The sequence below is a fragment of the Branchiostoma belcheri genome, unplaced genomic scaffold, assembly GCF_001625305.1.
Source record: "Branchiostoma belcheri isolate BF01 breed outbred unplaced genomic scaffold, Haploidv18h27 scaffold250, whole genome shotgun sequence".
Taxonomy (NCBI): domain Eukaryota; kingdom Metazoa; phylum Chordata; class Leptocardii; order Amphioxiformes; family Branchiostomatidae; genus Branchiostoma; species Branchiostoma belcheri.
In genome coordinates, this window is record NW_017803855.1 from 124,776 (window position 1) to 143,236 (window position 18,461).

General features: G+C 39.1%; 1 protein-coding gene across 1 annotated transcript; it reads right to left on the minus strand.

Moving 5' to 3' along the window:
- Positions 1-6,692: 6,692 nt before the first annotated feature.
- Positions 6,693-10,657, minus strand: LOC109471633. The gene is made up of 5 exons (XM_019770971.1): positions 10,408-10,657; positions 9,742-9,801; positions 9,120-9,277; positions 7,798-7,906; positions 6,693-7,071 (listed from the first exon to the last, which is right to left on the minus strand). The coding sequence occupies exons 1-5, from the start codon at positions 10,421-10,423 to the stop codon at positions 6,998-7,000; spliced, it is 417 nt and encodes a 138-aa protein (XP_019626530.1). The 5' UTR covers positions 10,424-10,657; the 3' UTR covers positions 6,693-6,997.
- Positions 10,658-18,461: the final 7,804 nt, after the last annotated feature.

Consider the following 18,461-nt stretch of genomic DNA (forward strand, 5'->3'; position numbering starts at 1 on the left):
CCGGCTACCTTCTCTGGCCAATTAATACCCTTTTTAGGCCGATTTCTACGATTTATTCAACCCGCAAAAGAAGTCTGGTGGAGACTATTCGAATACTACAAGTATGAAATTCCAGACAGTTATCATTACATTATAAAATTTTCTCATTAATTATGCAAATTAAGTCTTCATTTACATAATCAATATCTGCCTGTGTTTCTCTCGTTCTCAATTACCAATGTCACAAGCTTCAATCGTCCTATCATGGAATGCAGCTGATTTATAGAATTTCTCCATAAATGATGCAAACTATATCCATATTTGCATAATTGTCACATAATTATATCAAGCATCACGCAAACTACATACATACCAAAAATCACGACGATCCGTCATCCGGTTCTTGAGTTATCCCCTTTTTTTTATATTTTCAAACAGATAGCCTTGCAGTAGTTCCAGAGCAAGCCGCTCACGTCACCTGTTCCCCAGCATAAGGGCTACGTACCATCCAAATTTCGTCACCCTAGCATGTCTAGATCATGAGATATCACACCCGGAAGTTCCGCTGCAGTACCATAACAAGCCGCTACGGGTCCAAAATCTAATAATTTGGAGGTCTCATCAAGATCTACCCACCTACCAAATATCAAGACAATCCATCAAGGCCTTCTCGAGTTATTGTGTTTACAGACACACACACACACACACACACACACACACACACACACACACACACATACATACACGAACGCCTCTGAAAACATAACCTTCTTGGCGAAGGTAATAAGAAAACGAAACACCTGGACGTACTTACATGTATCCAATCTACTTCCATACCAAATTACAGGTAATTTGGCCCAACAGTGAAGAGCATTTAAAGAAAGGACAGAATTAGAAGAGGGGGGAGAAGAAAAATTGGCAAAAACAACATTTATCCATTACAATTTTATAGACTTTTGATTTGAAAAAAAGGTAATGAAGATAAAAATAAAATCATGAAGCGAAATAAATGATGTTGTAACATTTTTTTTCTGATCAATTTTAGTACAGAAAATAACCTGTTGATTAATTTTTGTCTAATAATAATCTTTGCCTAATAATAAAACTGCACCCTGCCCAAAATGAGCGTTAAAGACAAGACGTGTGCCTGTGACGCCCCCTCTGAAACAGTACCACACTACTTGTTACATTGCCCTCTCCACACTGAGCCACGCAACACCCTTGCCTCCACTGTGGAACACCTTACTCAATAACACCTAACCACATCTGTTCTGCTCCAGGGTTCTCCAGGTCATAACTTTGATATAAATACAAAACTCACACATGCACCCCACACATTCATTGCCCAATCAAAAAGATTCTGTGCCTCTTCCAGCTGAGCCACACTAAACATTCAATTGCTGTACAGTTATAAAATTGCAGGTGTAATCTATTAGATATGTTGTTTGTGTATATATCTTTTTCTAACTATTCATTGTTGTTCCTATGTCATATGTCCAGGTATGTGTTAGGTGTGCACGCTATCAGCATACTTGCTGCCTAGTGCACACTTTGTATTGTCATGTTACAATTCTGAATAAATAAATAATCTTTGTCCACAGAGCGGAAGAGATTTCGGGCGATTCACCGCAAAGAGGTTTACAGGACAATGGAACGACTTAAATTGCAGACATAAGAAAGCATACGTCTGCAAGAAACCAAAGTAATGATAACGAGATCTGATATTATGACGAAAGTTTAAACTGTAATTTCCAACACAAGAAAATAGACTCAGCCAATTTTTTTACTGTACAACTCCAGTCTTTGTCAAGGAATGAACAATCCACCGCTTCCGTGACGTCACGCAGATAACACACGTGACTCCGTGAGCAGTGGATCATAGGTTGCAGAAAGTCTGTGGCGCCCCCCGTCTCTGTTGAGGGGTGGTTGTAATGCCCTGATGTAGATGGCTGAGTCCAAGATTCTTACTTTGTCCAGTGAGACTGAATGACCAGGCGATTCTATGTGTATATGTTGTGAGACCTCCGAAGTAGTCGAGCTAGGTCGTTTGTGTTCTAACAACCTAGCCTCGAGGGATCTTTCAGTCTCTCCAATATAGGTTTCCGAAAATTTGGGTGAGTCCATTTGCTTGTGTTGGAAATTACATTTTAAACTAGATACAAGATAAGATCTGATATTGCATCAAAGAAGTTTTTTAAACTTAAAAGTCACTTAGAATTCTACAGTTAAAGCTAAGGACATCAGACAGACAACTTTTATGTCCCAGATGTGGGACGAAATTTTGTGTCTTATTACTATAACAATACTTCATCTTATAGCATCAGCAAAATGTTTTCTACCAGAAACTAGCACCGCGTACAGAAGAGTGTAGTATACAGCAGGTGCTGCTTGTGTTGCATTTTTGTAAGCTCAGAGTAGATTTATGAACCAGTGACGGTTCCATCAATTTACACTGTGTAGGGTTGTTTTTTAATTGAAACATATAATGACAAGACGTGGTGGCGACACACTCAAGATTCACTTATATTCATGTCGCCACCAGACAATACGTAATACATACAACAAGCAAAGCACAGATAACATATTGAGGCCACACCAATTTAATTTGTTGGTTCTCGGATTTTTTTCAGAAAAAATATGAAGCGACAGGGCGAAAAAAATAAAAATAAAAACAAGGCTAGGCATCCTATTATAGGCTTAAATGCTACAAAATGAGCCATGAAGTCAACACAAAAGGCTGGGTTAAAATTTAAACATTGAATTTTGAACTTTTAATCAAACCACTGCAATGATAGATGGGAAAACTGTAACAACTAGGAAGAAAAGGACTTTCCTCAACTGTTGGGGGGCAAAACATGAGCATTTTTCAGTTGATTCAGGACCAGAATCAATTTTTTTTTTTTTGCAAATCAGAAAAAAACGAAGAGGCGAATCCGAGAACCAACAAATTAAATTGGTGTGGCCTGAAATTGAATACTAAGATAAATCAATGGACAGGTGAAACAGATATATAAAAATGCTGACGGGATTGATCAATACACTATGTTACAAAAAACGGTGAGATTCCAACAAAAATACCTGGACATGTTGTAATATTTGAATATTGTACGTTGTTGAGAGAAAAGAATAACCATTTAAAAGAAAATGTAGCAGAATATCATCAGAAAGATTATCCAAAGTAGTAGAGACAATCAGTGTTATCAAGTTGTCAAAAAGGATATTTCGTTACACAACTGTGTAGGGTTGTACTACATATGAAAGAAAGTACATTTTGTACTATACAGTACCCCGGCACGTGTCAGTACAGGTCCAGGGCATCATGAAGGACTGAGACGCTTGAAATGAACAGTGGTCCTAATCAGGGCAAAGGGCACGGTCACATTTCCAAGCCGGGGCCCGGCCGGGTTGTTTGCGTGAACGAAAAATAAACGATTTGTATTAAGAGTATACACAAATAGTTGATAAAGACTGAATTAAAGTCGAAACCGGTCGAATTCCGTCTCGAGTCTGTCATCTTCCCATCGCTACGAATGAAGTATACACAAATAGTGTGGTCGTGTGGCGTTGCGGCAGAGTGCGCGACTCGGAACTTAGAGTCCCGGGTTCGAGTCCTGACATGCCACCGATCTTGTGCCCTTGGGAAAGGCACTTTACACGGCTTTCCTCACTTAGCTCAGGTGTAAATGAGTATTGTCATGTATTTGTCCCCTGTGTTGGTGGCGGCATTAATATAAGTTGAAAAAACTTGAGTGTGTCGTCACCACGTCTGGTGATTACATGTTGGAATTTAAAAAAAAAAAAAAATAGTGTTCCTGGTTAATTTTCTAAAACTTTTTTTATGTTTTGCTGTCTTATATCATAATTTTCGTTCCATACAACTGCCCGGCCAGGCCCCGGGTTGGGAAATGTGACCGCGCCTAAAGAACCGACATTGTATTCGTTATGTTATGAACATTGCAGAGACAGAAAATTTATCAGCGGAGGTTCTAGCTGTACATATGATGATAAGTTGTAGAAAGTACGTTGTGATTTATGTAGGCCTTATGACATGGTGTATAAAAATTAGCACGTTTTCAAAAAGATATAAAAAACAAGCGTGGGAGAAATATTTACTACACGCTCCACCAGAATAAAAAAGATAGAAAATGATGAAAAACACGATATAAAAATGTAAAATGCAATCAAATCAAAATTGTCTACAAGAGATGATGGTGTAACAGAATTACTTAGAAATCATGATGATGTGAACAAAACAGCCGAAAATGGGTTGTTGGAACAACATAATTTACATGTCTATTTACTGTATGACTTCACAAGCAAGAATGATCAAGAAAACTTCAATGAAAACAACCATCAAACCAAACTTGTCTACAAGAGATGATGATTAATAGTATTTCTCAGACTTGATGTATATGGAAGTTTTTATTAGGAAAACACCAAGAGGACAATGTTTTCTTTTTTCAATGATGTGGTGTTTAGTTTTGTTTTTGCTGTTGGAAAAGAAATACAGTAGCTGTTTTTCCATTGTCAACTGTTTGACTCTGTCATATGTTTGGTACATATTCTTACAGTACTTAGGCCACACCAATTCAATTTGATGGTTCTCGGATTTTTTCAGAAAAGATATGAAGCGAGAGGGCCTAAAAAAACAAAATAAAAACAGGTCTAGGCATCCTATTATAGCCCCAAATGCTATAATAGGGGCCATGAAGTCAACACAAAAGGCTGGGTTTATATAAACTTTTAATCAAACCCGTACATTGATAGATGGAAAAACTGTAACAACTAGGAAGAAAAGGACTGTCCTCAACTGTTGGTGGCAAAATATGAGCTTATTTCAGTTGATTCAGAACCAGAATCTTTTTTTTGGCAAATCAGGAAAAAATTAAGAGGCGAATCCGAGAACCAACAAATTAAATTGGTGTGGCTTTTAGACGATTATGTAGGTATTGAAAACTAACGATATAAAGAAATAGAAAGCTTGGAAAAAAAGCGACAAGTTGGCAAAACACAGTCACTGCATCAGCTCAGCAGACAGAATGCCGACCAACAAAGCTTCGATGAAAATTGTCCTTGAGTTATCGTCCTTCAAAGATCTTTCAACTAAGTTTAACGCTCCTGCTGTTCGAGAACAATCTGCTAGGGGGCCAAACATACGTCACTTCTACCCGAGCACAAGAACGATGCATCTAGTGAAAATGTGTGATCCTAGTCCAGAGAACGAGATATCAAAACCGGAAGTTCCACTGTGATACCATAACAAGCCGCCGGGGGGGGGGGGCAAAATCTACTCATTTTGAAGTCTCATGAAGACCTACTCCGCTACCAAATATCAAGACAGCCCATGTAAGCCTTCTAGAGTTCTCGTGTTGAGAGAGACAGACAGACACACGAACGCTAGGCTACCGAAAACATACCCTTCTTGGCGAAGGTAACAAGCGTGGCTTAGCATACATATTCACTGTAGCTAGTAGCTCTCGAACAAGACGCCAGTGAAAAATGCAATCAAATCAACCTCGTCTACAAAAGATGAAAGCGTGTGTTGGAAGTATTAATTACATTACCATGATAAAAACTGGTTCGTGTTGCGTAACGGTTTTCATCAACCACATAAAACTCAAAACTTGTCAATAAGAGTAGATCCACCAATCACACCGATCACAAATATATACCGAAAGTTGCAAAAAAAATATTTGAAAACGATTCCAACGTCGTAGAATGCCAAAATCAAACAAAAAACTAAAATGCAAAGAAATGAATTTAAAGAGTAGATTATTCGCCATACCATACTCTGTGTCATTTGTTCAACCTTCATAACAACGTAGATTTCATGAAAGCAACTATTTTTTTTTTTTTGCAAAACTTTTTTTTATTCGCGCGCTCGCATCAGTTTTGGGGTTCCCAGAGGATGTCATCCATATAATCAAATCAACATGGCCTAAGTTATAAACTTGAGTGCAGCGCCACACTGTCCTTGTTATGTTTTGGTGTTTTGATGAATAAAAAAATAAGGGTAGAGGTCCAGTGCTGAATTCTTTCAATTAAATGTAAAAAAAACGTACAGCAATGTCGGATTCTAAAACCTGAACCCACTAGTTTGAAAACATACTGATGCAAAGGTTAGATGTTAGATGTGAAAGATTAGATGTGTAATACAAACAGCTACCGCCAGAAAGTGTACTACGCCTGAGGGATTGACTAATGTCTAATTCAATGCCTGAATGGGTTAGTTATCAGGCTCGGTTCTGGATAGTCCTACGTATCCAAGAACGTATACACATAGTGTACGTGTGCATAAATGTACACTCTTACCAACAACTCTGGGTATTTGGATACCTTTGTGGGGGAGGTTCAAGTTGTATCGAAATGAAATATCAGCAAGCACTTCAAGAAGTACCATCGTTGTCCACTAGGTGGCGCTTCAATACCACCCAGTTGGAGTAGTAGAATACAGGCAATGACGGTGTGACACGAGTAGTACGCACACATTGCTGTAATTACCTTGTCAATAAGAGTAATAAGTGAAACAATACAAAAGCAGCTTTGTAACATCCTGTTTAATCACTTGTTAATGATTTATGGCCTACAAAAAGAGCTTATTATTGTCGGTTACGAACTATACAGATATATTCACCTGGTTCACCTGTACACATATGAGATACAGATACGAGCACGTGCGTATATTGCCTACTGTTTCGTTATTTTGATAATCGTACTGTGGCGCTAAGTATGTCCGTTTTCTTAGGCGATGAAACAAATTCGGAATTTCGGTGTAGAATCACTGGCCTACTTATAATACGTACCCATCAGCGTGCAGTACCACCTTTTACCGGTGGGGGCGCTTTAGTCTTTTACCATAAACGCGGATGAGTTCATACAATTATGATATGCAGACTAAAAGCAGCAAAAAAGCTACTAGTAATTCAGCGTTTTTCCTAAAGAACAGATATAAAAGACGTCGGTATTCTCTCCATGACGTCTCCAAGTCTCTCTTGTCCCCTTGTCAGACAATCTTACTTCACAGGATATCACAGATCATGACCCTTGTCAGGACCATCATCCCGACCACTGCTGCCTTAGCCAACGGTGCACCTGTAATAGAGGACGGTCAGCCAATCACTGCAAAGCGTCGTTAATTTGATCAACTCTAGCCATAAAACGTATGGTATATTGACATAAAGAAAATGATTGCCTTCTGTTGCAGTACAGACATTGTTTACCCCCTCCCCTCCTCCCATGCGGTTTTAACCATAGTTCTTGGGATCAACCAATCTGAATGAATGAATGAATGAATGAATGAATGAATGAATGAATGAATGAATGAATGAATGAATGAATGAATGAATGAATGAATGAATGAATGAATGAATGAATGAATGAATGAATGAATGAATGAATGAATGAATGAATGAATGAATACATAAAAGTCAAAAGTACACAACATCAACTCAAAAGTAAATAAAGTCAACACAAAAGTACATTAAGTGAACTAAACCGAAACATATGAACGAGACAAGGAAAGAGAAAAAACAAAGGAGAAACAAAATCAGCTTATTTAACAGTCATTTTTATAAATAAATGTTAGCGTTTGCGTTTTTCAAGCTTGTTGGATATATGTGGCAACTTCAAAAACACCTTCATTAAATAGCCAATTTAGTTTTGTTTAGTCTCTTTCCCAGATGATATCGGGATTCTTTCTGTACGTTTTTTCAAAAATTATATGAGGAAAATGGGCAGTAAAATATGAAGTGAAACTCGTATTTGTATTTTAAGACCAAGGCGACATGAGGATATGTTTCATCAATACAAGAAACTCACCTCTTGTCTGACCGCCGCTTCTCATGTCGGTGTTAGCCATTTTAGTTACCATGGTAACGGTTGTTTCCAGGCCAGATGACGTCACCACTTCTACTGTACAGTTCATCATCTTGAGAGTAGGTGTGTGTCGGGGGGAGGAGAGATGAGAGTCGGTTTTAGTGTAATTATTTGAAACTCGAACCGTACTTTTATCATTGTTATTCGATATGATAAGAAAGAAAGTTTGTTTGCAAGTAGACACTGGAAATGCACATGTGGTAGGAACATATATTAAGTAACATACATGTGACAATAACAGAGGCTGAGACAATAGACTTATTCCAATACTGTCCCTCCCTTCCTGAAGTACCATCGCTGTCCACATGGCGGCGCTTCAATACCACCCAGTTGGGACAGACTACTTCAAGCGCAAGTGGTACTCGTAGTTGTATCTAGGCAAGTTGACTTCTTAGGCAGAAGTAGAGGACAAAACGTCCTACTCTCTCTATACTCTATAATCTGTAGGTTCTGTGATTTAAGTTGGAGAGTAGCTTTCTGTTCGTCTGCTTATGTGAGAAAGTTTTGGAAGGTTTCGTTGCATGGTTTCTTTAAGGCCACAGCAAGTAAGTTTTATGGATGACATCCTCCGTAGACTCCAAATCTAATGCGAGCGGGCGAAAAAAAAAGACGGGCCAAAAAACAACATTTCTATATTTTCAAATGTTGACATCATAAACCTTGTTAAACAAGAAATGATACCTGTATTGTGCTAAGCTTACCGACAACTACATGTAATACAACATCAATTTCTCATTGAAACAACTTTTAAAAATTAAAGTTTTCAATCACTGTATAAATTGTTTTGAGTTAGTGGGAACATCACATATACACAACCACTATTACATATGTAAAAGGAATGAAATACATCACTGTGTCAAAGTAAACGACAAAACAATAAATAAGAGCCTTGTCTTGTCTCCTCTCTTCATATTTATCTGCTATCCACGTTCCGGCATGGCAGCATACATCTTTGCCTATTTTTGACATGTTCACCACTGTCACAATTTTTTTTCAGAATCAGGCTAAAATTAATGCGCGCGCTGATGTCATCCATAAAAATTACTTGATGTGCCTAACAAACCCAAACAAAATTAATAGGTGATGTGTTTCGTCTTCCGAGCACTTGACGTGCAAAACAACGCTATATTCATAAGGTTATCTCCCAGAAAGGTTCCAGCTATGTCATAACTGGTGATTTAAACTCATCCCAAAGTTTATTTTGGAAACATAACAAACATAAAGCCGTGTAAGTAGAACAAAGCTGCAAGGTGGCGCTGTTTTACCTCGGTTGGGACTTCACAGATAGCAAAGTCCTCTGTCACCAGTTTGCTGCAGAGGGCAAGACAACAAGGACAGCAGATGCCTTCGGCCATGGCCGCCTCCTGCCAGCCTGGACAGGTACTGCAGGCCTGTTTTTCCCAGCACGGTATGTTTACGGTATCTGGGTAGTGATTATGTTGTATGAGAATCAAGTGTTCATTACTACCAAACTAAAAGTTTGATCAACACTACTTTCCAAACAGAGGTTTAGGCATCGGAATATTTCTACGTCTTTTTGTGTGTTTTGGTGGGGAAATGGATACAGACTGGCCAATTTGATACTGTCTTACCCCCACCAATAGATCTGCTTGGAGATTGTGAATTTGATACCGCCTTGCCAATTTGATACTGTTTTGTAGCCACCGAAAGATCTGCTTTTGAAGATGAGTTCAACGATATCACACAACTCTCCGACACTAGAATTCTACAATTTATTGAGTTTTAAAATTGTGAAAAGTAGCTTAACTCAGAGTCATGGAATCTAGAACTGAAGACAAATATTATAAAGAAATAAAAAAGAAAGTATCCAAGACTTTATCAACATATCGAGACTATTTTGTTGGTGACACACTGCTGTCTACCTACCTCTAGCCTCCACAGTCGTCATAGCAACCAGGATGAACCACGCCCCTAACGCTGCTACAACTGGAAAAACGCGGGGAAGCAGTTACAAACAATATTTTAGAAGTACAATTTTGCTGGATTATTTCAATTCATACCAAATAACATTTTTAGAAGGTTCTAAACAAAAAAAAAAAAAAAATTCTTAGCTTATCTCTTGAAAAAATGTGGCGCATGGTGTATATGTGAACAGTGTAGTAAACGCATAACAACCCAAGATGTTGACATATATTTTACAACTATAGTGCAGAACCATATCAAACTTGAATGTTGGTTCTTGTTTTAGAACCAAGTAACATGAGTTTTCAACCACAGTATATCAATACTTAGAACGCTAGTTACTTTTGTTGCGTAAATAGTTTTCAAACAGCATTTCTAGTATACAGGGGACTTGGCAAAAACTTTTTAAAAACTTAACTTGGCAAAAATAACGCCGTTAGAAGTAGGACAACAATATTTCACAAATGTAGTAAAAGTGTTCATTGTTCGAGTCTGTTTGAACACACACTGGAAGTATCCGCCAAAATATTATAAAGTTACTGTGAAACCATTTTTCACACGAAGACATATCTATTCTGTCTTCAAATAGATACAATTTACTACAAACAGACAGTACAAGTGTTCTCAAACCTGTAAAAGGCTTCATGTCTTGGACTTGTAGAGCTTTGATGTGCGTGGAGAGGGATCGGACACTCTGAAACCGGCGCCGCCCGTCTTCAACTAGAATAGAGAACTGCACGCAAACTTTGGCTTCGGTTCTTTCTAACGTTTATGTAGGTTTGCCCTCTCCCACGCTGGAACTGTCATTAACAGACCACCACAGTAGCGGGGTTATGTTCTCAGTGCCAAGCATGACTCTATCTCAAGATGAACTTCTCAACATCACGCAAGCTAGAGGAAGTGCCTTGTCTTATGTTGGGCACAACTCCAGGTTTCCACCGTGTGCGCTGCCAAACACAAGCTTATCGCGATAACTTTGGTTCCATGATAACTCACATAAGTACTATCCTTAGTTGTACGCTCTTTCAGGACATTCTATAAAGTTATGAAAATCTTGAAAAGTATGGTTTTAATTGTTGTTAATTCATGAGAAGCTTCAATTCTACTGCAAGCCGCTTTTCACTTGAGCACTGTAGAAAGGTTTATATTGCTAATACGACTTGACAAACCTTCCATCGAAAAACATATCTGTTCCTTTATCACTACTATAACTGAACAGCGAGGAGAAGTTGAATTTATGTAATGATAGCTACTTTTATTTTGTATATATCTTTTCATCATATTTTGTCTTGACCTGTACTTAGCCCAGTGTGGCAAAAATGTGCCATAAAGGTCGTCATTCATTCATTGGAGTCTTGACGGAATTTTGCATGTACTTGCCACCTAAACGTTCCCAGCAATTGCGGAATATTCTCCAAAATCGGGAAACATGTAAGATTTTCTTGTACCTCACTCTTGTGTTTGACCGTTTGAAGTAAAATTTCATTGATGCTACACAGTGTAAATTATCATTAATGTCACCTATCAAAATTAGTCCAAACATTGGACTCCAATGTATATTTTATAATCTAGTACATTGATGGTACGTTTGATTGAAGGAACTAGTATTTATCATCATTATATCTATGTAAAATTATTTGTATTCATCTTGGTTTTATCCCTTGTACGTATGCATGTATTTTGTCAATGTGTTTTAGACTCGTTGTATGTTTTGAGTAGAAGGTGTTATATAAGTAACTTGTGCTTTTTGCATATATACTTAATAAATATATGTGAATAAATAAAAAACTTATTACTACTATTATTGATTTCATGTTAAAGTTAATAATTTTAATTTTTACTTCAAAACAATAATTATTCCACCATAATTAAGAATTGAACCACGGAACCTGAATGACGTTTTGACCCCTGACCTACCTTGATTGTCAGTGATCCTCATTCCGACATGACAATCACGAGACAAGGTCACCCAAGGTCAGCCTCACACTGATGATATCAGACATGGCCGCCATCAGCTCTGATCACGTGACGTGAGTCAGTCCACAGAAACACTGGCTCCATTCAAACGTTCCCAACATGAACACCGTGTCGCCAACAGGGTCAGTCTGGGGTTAGACTTCCCAAGAAGACCGGTCCACTTCAGACGGTTTCAGTACGTGTCTTGTTTTTCTGATCCTCTCAACCTATTCACTAGCCTCTACCAGGCTTCAGGGGCTGTTAGAAAGAGTTATCTCTAAGCAGATCCCTCTCGGTGGCAAAAAGACAGTATCAAATTGGCCAGGCAGTAATCATTAGCCAGAGAAGGTCCGCGGCCACTGACGGAGGGGTAGTGACAAAAAACGGCCATATATCAAAAGGTGACGATCATTCCCCCACAACCTCTGCTTGGAGAGCAGGAAAGAGTAGAAATCGGCAAATACACAGATAACATGACAGGGAAGTTTGTCTGCTAAAGGAGTACAGTTTGTTGCTCTGAGCTAATCTCCAAGCAGATCTTTTGGTGACTCAACAACTGTATCAAATTTAGCGAGACAGAATCATTTAGTATAGCTACCGGTCGCTGTGCACGGACGAAAAAGATATCAGTACAAAAAGTATAAAAACGTCTAAAAATGCGTCAAAATAAGCCTTACGTAAACCTCTGCTGGAAGAGTACTTTGAGTTTTGTTTGAGTTTTATTTGGATCCACAATTAGCCTCAAAAGATGCTATTCTTCCTGTGGTCTACACATTACGTACATATATACATACATGTGTTACTATTGAAGAAAAACGTTCAAAGACATTACAAAGTTAACAGTATGGAGTAAAATAACACAATTCCTTAAATACACTATTTACAGTCCAATACTTTCCTAGTTATCGCATGTGTTGTTCCACAATTGAGACATTCTGTACATAAAGCGCCTCTTCTACAAATCCTTTAGCCTCTACCAGGCTTGAGGAGGCGGCTGGAAAGAATAGAAATCGGCCACAAATAGAGAGATATATATAAAGCATGCCAAGGGAGTTTGGCCGTTGAGAGAACAGTTCGGCGAACTGTTCTCTCAACGGCCAAACTCCCCTGGCATGCTTATCTCTCTATTTTGGCCGATTTCTATTCTTTCCAGCCGCCTCCTCAAGCCTGGTAGAGGCTACAAATCCTTATCTCCTGTCCGTATGTTATCTGTCCCGACCCGCGACAAACACCGATGTTTACTCCGCCTCGTCTTTTCTTCAGCAGGAGTCACGGCAGTGAATGTTATCTTTCCAACTCACAAACTCACGTCAGTTAAATACGGCTTGTTATCGGTATCTAATGGACCATTGGCTCCGGCCTGACGACGTCTGGATGACCGGTGGCACTCAGGCCGACATCTGCAAAATTATGTGTCCCAAAATGACAGAGATAACAACAAAATGACGCTGATTCGCGATCGGACATTCAAAATACATTGCTTTGGAATACCCCTCCAGGCTAAGGAGAAAAAACATGTTATTGTAAAGCCGTCTTTTTTCTTCCGTAGTCTAAAGGCAACGTTCGATGCACAGGAATCTTTACAATCAACGAATGATTATGAAGTTTTATTTCAATCCTTGAACCAGATGAAAAATATTGAACTGGATATTGTACGTCACAACACTTGCAATGTCTTGTTTTATGCTTGCCTATCTCAAATCGGATGTTTTATCTTCTAGAACTGCTTATTTTTGATGTGTTTAAGGTGTTTTTGGGGCTTTGAATTTTGTACTGGAATCAAACTTAGGGATACTGCCCTACCAATCCGTGGCGGGTACAAACCTTCTCTGGGCGGCTGGTTGTAGGATGGCCGTGAACAAAAACACGTTAAAAATTCTACAAAACGCAGTATCAAAACTCCCACCCGCCCGGAGGCTGCACAGGAGGCTAGTGTCTTGCAGCCACCAAAAGTCTGTTAGAACATTAACGCTTGCCTAATATATATGCAGATATATGATATATGCCTAATATATATGCAGATATATGATATATCCATATATATACCAAGATATATGCAGTGATTCTAAGCGCAATGAGCTTTTATGTGTGCTAGCTCCCTGTTTACGTAGGAAGTCGTTGCATTATCACATACGTATGAGCTTTGATGCTCAAATTGTTCAAAGTTTTACTCCGTTCCAAACCATTTGCCTGACAACTTCTGAGTAAAAACCGTGTCTTTTGCTCCCCCGACGGCCGCGTACTCTGTCGTAACTGTGTCGTACGAGTGATAATTACACGTCTGACACATTTTACGGCTTCCTTTAATCCAATTCAGAACCTTTCCTCTCTGGTTCTTCATTAGCCCTGTCCAGTATTGTGTCGTTCTGTCAACAGCCGCGTGTGTCTATTCTGTCCTACTTCACCAAAGCAGCACCGACACAAGTCCTGTCTCCTCGCGGCTAGGGGCCGGCAATTGTCCCGTCATTTCCATCACAAGCGATCTTTCAATATTAACTTTGTACCCATACAGCTCAGAAAAGCGCATCGAATCGGGAAAATCGTCCCCGCCTGCCGCCCCGCTGAGAAAAACTCATCGGGATGAGCTGGGCCGAGCGCCCGCCGGCCGCGGACAATGCGATGGGTAAATATTTCCCCGGACAAAGAGGAGAGAAATTTCAATATCAAGGAATTATCGCATTATGACCACCTGATCCTGAGCGGAACAATGGCGGGTGATGAGCCCTAATTGGGGGAGAGGCGTCTGTTTTTGTAAGGCACGACCTTCAGATCGGCGCCCAGACAACATGGCGTCCCAACCTGTACAGTACGGCGTACAAACTGTGTCAGAAATAACAGCTCCGTACGTCTGATCAGTGAAGAACCAGACTGGTCCTGATACATATCAGTACAGATTTACAATGCTGCATATCTCCTTGGGACAATAACGTCTACAAATTTAAGCATGAATACTTGAAGACAGGAATATTTGAATTGTCTAACGTTAGACTGTCAATACAGGCGGATTTGAAAAGCAAAGTTACTCTGTTGTGACTCTTCTTCGACCTAATCACCTCCACTAAATCGTGGTTTATGGATTTCTTACGTACTTTTCTTTGAATGCTTATATGTTGTATTTGTTTACGTGCCACACTAATAATCTCCAAGCAGACATTTCGGTGACTGCTGCAAGACAGTATCAAATAGGCAGCACAGTATCCATGTGTCACTCCCAGTTTGCCTGGCGTGAAAAAAAACAGTTAAAAAAATAATCCCCGATAAAATGCCTAAAACACGCTAAAATATGACGAAGCCAAACCTCTGCTTGGAGAGTACCACTCTTGCTCTATATTTACTATTTTCTCCAGGCTTGTTGTTGTGTTGTTCGGACATATTATGTGTTCTATGTTTTTGTAAACAACTTCTCCTATTGGGTCAGTTGGTCCTCACTACTTGTGAAAAATTGGGCTGGTCTCAATCTTGATGTTTCTAACTCAGGGAGAAGAGTTGCTGTTACAGTTCTATACCTCTAGCTGTATGCCTAGAAGTGGCCAAAAATAATTGGCCTTGCATTGAGCGACATCGTTAAAAAAGTTCTACTTTCTTTTTCCTGAGAATGACTAACGTTGTGTTGTCGTGCTGTAGTCTGGTGAGAGTTGTGAAAGACCCTGAGGCGGTACATGTATCTGTGCTGTCTTATCGGGCGGAGGTTGTAGACTTGTTTCCCGACAGTCTGCCCCCCTCCCACAATTACCCGGAAACATCTGTCTTACTACAGACCCTATTCACATTGAAATCAACGGTGTGGCAAGTGGTCATATTCTTCACTTTCTGTGAGCGCATTTGCTTCCTTTTTTGTCATAAAATAGCTGTGTTTAAACTGTTGACTGTTACGTTATCTGCCAATTCCTACTAACTCGTCGCATCTACATTGAACCAAAATCTTTAAAAAATGTCCCACAATATGATCTATATACATGTATATTCTTGTATTTTAATAAGCGGGTGTACAAAAGTCTCTAACTTTTTTGCAAAAGCATGCTGTTTAAACTAACCATCAATGTTGAACTTGGAACAAACTTGTAATTATATAACGTCAGTAAGGGCAACATAGGAATTTTTTTCCGAAATCCCTGATGTTCTTCCACACTATGTTTTCTTGATTCGACGCGTGACAACAGATAAGAGGAACTCATCACAGATCCTCTTTATTCATCTGAGGGGACACTGACGGGCGCCCCCCCCCCAACCACCTGTTAAAGTCGACATTTATGGAGAAGTTACGGATACGTTTCTTCAATATGACTCTTCTAGAAACACGACTTGTGCTTTCTTATAGGACAGATCCTCTTTGGGCCCATTTCTACTAGGATGAAATTGTCCGGTTCAAGCCCAACTGTTTCGCTTTGATCCGGCTTCGATCCTGCTTCGAGCCGGATCAAAGCGAATCCATTCGGCTCGATCCGAACAATTTTATCCTAGTATGAATGGGGTAGCCTCTACTAGGCTTCGGGAGTCGGCTAGCTGGAAAGAGTATAAATCGGCCTAATACAGTTTACATGCCGGGGGAGTTAGTCCTGTAGCGGACCATGGCATGTTATCTCTCTATTTTGCCGATTTCTACTCTTTCCAGCCGCCTCCCGAAGCCTGGTAGAGGCTAGGCATGGGGTCTTTATGACATCCGCAAGCGAGCATTTGTGGTTCAGGATTTCCGTCCGAAAATAGTCCGAGTTTTGTCTTCACCTGATTCGAACCGAAGGTTGTCGGACCGGCCCGCCCTTCCGGTCTGAGCTCACCTTGATTGTAGACGACAACTTTCCTTTGTTCTTCAATTGTATTGTAAAAACAACAAAATCCCATCTCTACTGGGTGCCTCAAATTACTTTTGTTATCCTTCACACACGTGTTTTCTGTACCTGAAAAAGTTTGAAATCTGCTTTAATTTGGAATAACACTGCGTCCCACTGAGTGACTTATGGGGGGTGGCGCCAACTTTCTGTTCCTCTCATATAAACCGTTGAACTATTAAATTATTATAGCACACCGCAAAGACAGTCTAAATAATGTTTTGCACTCTGAGTTGACGAACTACAATGTTTCAATGGCACAGAAAGCTTCTTTTTTTCAATTTCATGGAACCACGAAGAGATCTAGAATTACCATAATATGTCTTTATACTTGTACCTGAACAAAATATTTCTCAGAACCGTTGAATAAAAATATGTCTCGATGTTAGAGACAGATTTGAATATATCTTTACATGTAATGGTCCCCACAACGCAAAAATAGGTAGATATATAAAGGAATGCTTTGTTATTAGAAAAAATTCCGAAACTTGTGATTAACCCACTCGATTGTAACACTTTATCAAAGACTTGTGATATCCATTATTATTTGAATAATTATGATATAGATTTGTTAGATTTTATTCGACATTAGGTCTTGTTCAACACATTTTATTGTTTGTTACTCTCTTTATGTAGTTTGCCATACATTGTACCTTGTGCAATTGTCGTGCAATAAAGTTCTTTATATGAAAGCTATTCTGTGTAGCAAAGGACAAACGGCAAACCCTCGTTACTAGTATTCTTTTTTTTTACAAATAGTACCCCCAATACATTTTTGTGTTGTCGGATACGCCTAGTACATAACAGAACGGTAGTTCCATGCCTTTTTTAGGATATGTGCATATTACTACTAGGTACGAATGGTTTAGTCTAGATTTTCTCATATTTATCTCTTATTGTATTACGTGTATATTTTATTGTATTTTGACACCAGTTAACGATATGTTAACTTTATGTCTGGTCTTGTATTTGTATTTGTAAAGTATAAATTTCTTTATTTTCATGTTTGTATACCATCTGTGCCTGTGGGTCATCTACCAGTTTCGACTGCCTTTTTTACATGTGTACTGATATGTTGTCAGTCTCTAATAAAGTAAAGTAAAGTAAAGTAAAGTAAAGTAAAGTAAAGTAAAGTAAAGTAAAGTAAAGTAAAGTAAAGTAAAGTAAAGTAAAGTAAAGTAAAGTAAAGTAAAGTGGACTGTAAGTCTCCTTCCATCGCTTTTTACTTTCTCCCGACAGGTACATATTCTACACTAGGGCGGAGTGAGAAAAGTCATGTACACTGCCATTTTCAAGGACGCAACCTCTAGCCTGGACTTGAACCCGCGACCTTTCGATCCCGTGCCCGCCAGCCTAGCCACTCCTACCGTATACTGAGCCTCTATTGAAGAATTCTGTATAAGGCCATGTTGATTTGATTATATGGATGACATCCACGCACGCATGAATTTTCGGCCGTTTCCAAAAAAAAAAGAAGTTTCCAACCACACTGTAAATTGTACAAAACAGTTGCAAAATGAGCAAATATATACCGAATGTTGAAAAAAAATATTTGAAAACGATTCCAACGTCGTAGAATGCCAAAATCAAACAAAAAACTAAAATGCAAAGAAATGAATTTAAAGAGTAGATTATTCGCCATACCATACTCTGTGTCATTTGTTCGACCTTCATAACAACGTAGATTTCATGAAAGCAATTTTTTTTGCAAAACTTTTTTTTTATTCGCGCGCTCGCATCAGTTTTGGGGTTCCCAGAGTATGTCATCCATATATTAATCAAATCAACATGGCCTAACATGTATACCGTGATGAGAGATGTACGCTGTGTGAACTGTCTGTTCTGTCATGTCGCGTCAGTAAGGAGCCAACAGTAACGACGTGTTAGCTGATGTCAGGACAA